Below are 5,484 nucleotides of genomic sequence, written 5' to 3' on the forward strand. Positions count from 1 at the left end.
TCTACGGCGATATGTGGCTACACAAATGATGAAAATATGCTGCGGCTGCAGGCGTCTTTGAAGGGAAAGGCTCGTGAAGCAGTTGCTAGTTGTCTGCTATATCCCGATAGTATCCCTGAAGCGATCGAGATTTTGAAGGAGTGCTACGGCCGTCCAGAACTAGTGGTGAACACACTGATGGCCAATATTCGCCGCATGCCGCCCCCGAAGGAAGACCGGTTCGACGCCTTAGTGGATTATGGTGTCGCTGTGAGGAACTTCTGTGCATCGATAACGGGATCTGGACTGCACAGCTATTTCGATGGTGGACCCCTGCTGGAGGAGCTGGTGGACAAGCTGCCGCCGAATATAAGGCTGAACTGGTACTATTACCAGAACCGCTGTACACATACCACGCTGGCAGTTTTCAACGAGTGGGTGAAGGAGCTTGTACGCGCAGCCAGTCGAGGTGTAAAGCATACCAGCGGTCGTAGGGAGGTGAAGCATGACAATAATATACGTCAGTACGACCGTAAGTACGCTCATCAGTGCATTCATTCCACAGGTCAGACAGCAGTAACAACATCACAACCAGTTACAACTGAGGGCAACAATTGGTGTTGCTCTGCGTGTGGGGATGGATGTCCTAACGTGTCCAACTGCAGCAGGTTCCTAGGCATGAGTGTGAGTTCGCGTTGGACAACTATAAAGCGTGCGTCACTGTGTAGAACGTGCCTCCGCAAGCACCCAGGTGCATGCCCTGTAACTACGTTGTGCGGAGTAAATGGGTGCGAACGCCGTCATCATCAGTTGTTACACTCGTCCGGTAGCAGCCAACTATTATCAGACATCCCGCCAGAATTGAGTCGAGTCAACACCAGCTGTAACGTGCATTCTGCTACTTCCGGAGGAGTTATGTTCAAGTATGTGCCGGTTACGTTATATGGGAATGGGAAGAAGGTTGATACTATCGCTATTTTAGATGACGGATCGTCGGCAACGTTTATGGAACATGACTTGCTGAGACAGCTAGGCATCAGTGGCAAGCATCGTCCATTATGCATATCGTGGACCGGTAACCAAAGCAGGGTTGAAGACGAGTCCGTAGAATTATCTGTTAAGATATCTGGCGTTGGGTCATCTTTCATATATGACATGAACACGGTCCATACAGTTCGTACCCTTGGCTTATGTGATCAATCAGTAGAACCGAGGCAATTAGCCACTCAGTATAGCCATTTGAGAGGTCTTCCACTACCATTATATCAAAATGCCTCGGCGAAGGTCCTAATTGGCATTGATAATTGCTTCTTGAGCCAAACCCTTAAAACGGTCGAAAGAGGGACAAACGAGCCGTCAGCATCAAAAACCCGACTTGGATGGGTAGTTTACGGGCCATGCTCAAGTAGCGCATCAGATTGTAACCGGTACGACGGAAATACATTTATGAACGTCCATATCTGCCCCTGCAATAAAAAAAAAGACGATGAGATGGATCTGGCTCTAAAAGAATACTTCTCTTTAGAATCGCTAGGAGTATATCGACCAATGAAACAATTGCGCTCTGATGACGAAGAACATGCGCTTAAAATTCTTTCCTCGAATGTTCGGTTGGTAGATGGGCATTTCGAAGCGAGCCTTCTGTGGAAGTACGACACAATAAAACTTCCTGATAATAAAGCGATGGCTTTGAGGCGTCACGAATGTCTGGAGAGAAAACTGCGCCGTAACCCGAACTGAATAAAGCCATGCACTCCAAAATTGCAGAGTACGAACAAAAGGGTACATCAGAAAGCTTTCACCGATAGAACAAAGCAGCAAAAAGTCAAATGACTGGTTCCTACCGATTTTTCCTGTCACGAACCCGAACAAACCTGGCAAGATACGAGTAGTATTTGATGCTGCTGCAAAGGTGAATGGGGTCAGCCTAAACTCGTTTTTACTGACCGGACCGGATCAACTTGTAGGACTGCTCACGGTTCTTTATAAATTTCGGGAATATAAGGTAGCAGTGACCGGTGACATTCGAGAAATGTTTTTTCAAGTGCGGATGAACCCGCGAGACCAACGAAGTCAAATGTTTCTCTGGAATGATGGAGAAATTGGAAGCACTCCTCAACAATATGTGCTACAGGTTATGACGTTTGGTGCAGCATGTTCTCCAAGCACCGCGCACTATGTAAAAAATCTGAACGCAGAAAGATTTGAAGAACAATATCAAAGGGCAGTCGAATGCATCAAATATGAGCACTACGTTGATGACATGCTCTCTAGTATAGAAACTGAAGATGAAGCTATCCAATTAGCACAGGAAGTTTGCTTCATTCACTCACAAGGCGGATTTGAGATCCGTAATTGGTTGTCCAATTCATCAAAGGTTAAAGCTGCAATGAACCGGGTTGAGCCTGGAGCAGAAGCACCCGTCGAAGTTGAACTTGCGACAGAGAAAGTACTCGGCATGTGGTGGAACACGGAGACGGATGTGTTCACGTTTAAAATCTCTCCACGATATGAGCCGCATACATTACTACAAGGACGAGTACCTACAAAGAGAGAGATTTTGAAAATACTCATGTCTATATATGATCCTCTGGGCTAATTGGTCACCTTCTCATGTACCTGAAGATCCTGCTGCAAGAAGTGTGGCGCGCAAAGACTCAATGGGATGAAGAAATTTCTGGTAGTTTGCTTGTGAAATGGCAAACATGGGTATCCGTTCTGCCTAGTTTACAATTTGTGAGCATACCGAGGTGTTACCGGCAGGCCACGCATTTAAATCAATGTCACATAGAACTTCACATCTTCTGCGACGCCAGTGAGAACGGGATGGCCGCTGTAGCCTACTTTAGATTCGAAAGAGACGGGCTGATAGAATGTGCATTGGTGGGCTCAAAAACTAAAGTTGCACCGATATCCTTCACATCCATACCAAGGTTAGAGCTTCAAGCGGCAGTCATAGGAACACGATTGGCCCAACAATAAAAAGCTCGCATCGTCTGCAAATCACTCGTGAAGTGTATTGGACGGATTCACGAACCGTCATTAGCTGGATTATGCAGATCACCGAAAGTATAGCCAATTCGTTGCCGTACGCATCAGCGAAATTGTGGAAACCTCTAATGCTGTAGATTGGAACTGGGTGTCCACGAAAATGAACGTAGCCGATGAAGGGACAAAATGGCAAAAGGTTCCGGAACTCGGGCCCACCAGCAGATGGTTCCGCGGTCCCGATTTCCTATGGAAATCGACCAGTGAGTGGCCAAAAAAGGAAATGGAACCGGGTGCAACGGACGAAGAAATACGCCACAAATTACTGCACCACTCGATGTATATGCCACTATTAGAGTTCACTCGTTTTTCTAAGTGGCAGCGACTGCTACGAGCAGTTGCATACGTATACCGCTTCATAACAAATTGTCGAAAGGGTAAACTAAAACAACGAGGAGAGCTTACGCAGGATGAACTGGTACAAGCTGAAAATGCAATCTATCGACAAGCTCAGAGAGACGAATATGCGGATGAAATCGGGATGTTAAGCGATATCGAGCTACAATGTCAGCCTTGGAAAAAGCCACTCAAAAAGACTAGCCCGCTATACCAACTGAGCCCTTTCATCGATGAACACAAAGTCCTGCGAATGAAGGGAAGAATCGAGAAATGCATGTGGGTTGGCGATGACACCAAACGACCGGTGATAATTCCAAATAACCACTATGCCACCGAACTAATAATCAGTTGGTATCACGAGAAATATCGGCACGCGAACCATCAAACAGCACTCAATGAAATTCGACTTAAATATCACGTTCCGAAGCTCAAGAGCACTTATAGCCGAGTAAGACGCTGTTGTCAATACTGCAAGGTATATAAAACCGCTCCACAAAATCCTGCTATGGGAGACCTCCCGTACCAACGGCTAGCTGCCTACCAGCATCCATTTTCTTACACCGGGATCGACTACTTCGGACCGATGATAGTAGCAGTCGGAAGAAGAACCGAAAAACGCTGGGGGGTGATTTTCACCTGCCTCACTACCAGAGGAATACACATCGAGGTTGCGCATAGTCTTTCTACAGACTCGTGTATTTTCGCGATCCGCAATTTCACCGCTAGAAAGGGACTGCCACTGGAGTTCGTTAGTGATAGAGGCACCAATTTTGTAGGCGCATCTCGTGAACTGAAGGAAGCTGCTGCACTGATTGATGTGGACCGGTTGATGGCAGAGTTTGTGCAACCCGGGACAAAGTGGGTTTTTAACCCACCTGCAGCACCGCATTTTGGTGGGTCATGGGAGAGATTGATCCAATCAATAAAAAGACGCTTGCCTCCTTTGACCTTCCTCATCACCCCACCGATGAGCTATTACGGGCTAGGTTGAGTGAAGTGGAGCTGATTGTTAACTCACGACCCCTGACAGAAATTCCACTCGAAGATGAAGCTGAATCTCCCTTAACGCCAAATCATTTCATTTTAGGCAGTTCGAACGGAAGCAAGCCTCCGCTACCCTTTGACGATTCCACTCCGTCCGTGCGTAAATCCTGGAAATCAGCACAACAGTTTGCAGACATGTTTTGGAAGAGATGGGTAATCGAGTACCTACCAACACTAACGAAGCGATCGAGATGGTACAAGCAGACGAAACCATTAGATGAAGGCGACTTGGTATTGGTTGCGGATGGAAACAACCCGCGGAACTGCTGGCCTAGGGGACGAATTGTAAAGGTGTATCGAGCTGCTGACAATCAAGTGCGGCGCGTAACTATACAGACAAATAGTGGTTTGTTAGATAGACCGGCAGTAAATGTTGCTATATTGGAGGTCGGCACAACGAAGCTAAGTCGCTGAGAGCGACTTACCGGGGGGAGAATGTTACGAGTAACCGTGCCGACAAACCGCGTGTCCCTTATTATGGCATGCGGAATGTAAACAAGCTAAATGACAGGAGATAGGTTTAGACGTTTAGATAGGGTGACAAGATCGATCTTCGAATTTCGAACATTTCAGAAAGGGCAACGTTCGCTGCGTAACGCGATGGCGCAACGGCCATCGCGGAAAAAAAAAGGGATAAATACACCGTGCGCAGAACAAACGGTCTCTTTAAAAGTTAGCGAACGATAGACCGCGTTTTTTAAAACTACTAAAATAAAAGCTTGTGAGTTTATAATCGGTCGATCCTTTTTTAAATAAAGTAAAGTTTTGTACGTTAATAAAACGGTCGTTATACCTTGTTCGCCGCCGTCGAGGAGCCGACGGAGTTGCAGTTGCAACAGATGGTATGTGTCGTTTCTGTATTCAGCCATCTTCTCCAAGATCTGTCGCATGGTGAAGATCTGATCAGTGGTTGATTTTCCGTTTCGGAATCCTCTTTGATAGTTTCCGACTATCTCTTCGACGTGCGGGACAAGGCGATCTTGAAGGATAAGAGAGAATATTTTATAGGCGGTATTCAATCCCGTAATACCCCTGTAGTTGTTGCAGTCCAACCTGTCTCCCGTCTTGTATATG

The 5,484-nt window shown here is 46.6% G+C and overlaps 1 protein-coding gene across 1 annotated transcript; it reads left to right on the plus strand.

The window, feature by feature from the left end:
* Positions 1-403: 403 nt before the first annotated feature.
* LOC121602827 lies at positions 404-1,719 on the plus strand. Its single transcript, XM_041931589.1, has 2 exons — positions 404-477; positions 545-1,719. Exon 2 carries the CDS (start codon positions 658-660, stop codon positions 1,717-1,719), a length of 1,062 nt encoding a protein of 353 aa, XP_041787523.1. The 5' UTR covers positions 404-477; positions 545-657.
* Positions 1,720-5,484: the final 3,765 nt, after the last annotated feature.

Source organism: Anopheles merus, unplaced genomic scaffold (genome assembly GCF_017562075.2).
Source record: "Anopheles merus strain MAF unplaced genomic scaffold, AmerM5.1 LNR4000644, whole genome shotgun sequence".
NCBI classification, from domain to species: domain Eukaryota; kingdom Metazoa; phylum Arthropoda; class Insecta; order Diptera; family Culicidae; genus Anopheles; species Anopheles merus.

Bases quoted from the DNA above. Each gene is read 5' to 3' on its own strand.
- LOC121602827 (XM_041931589.1), top strand. From the start codon at position 658: ATGAGTGTGAGTTCGCGTTGGACAACTATAAAGCGTGCGTCACTGTGT.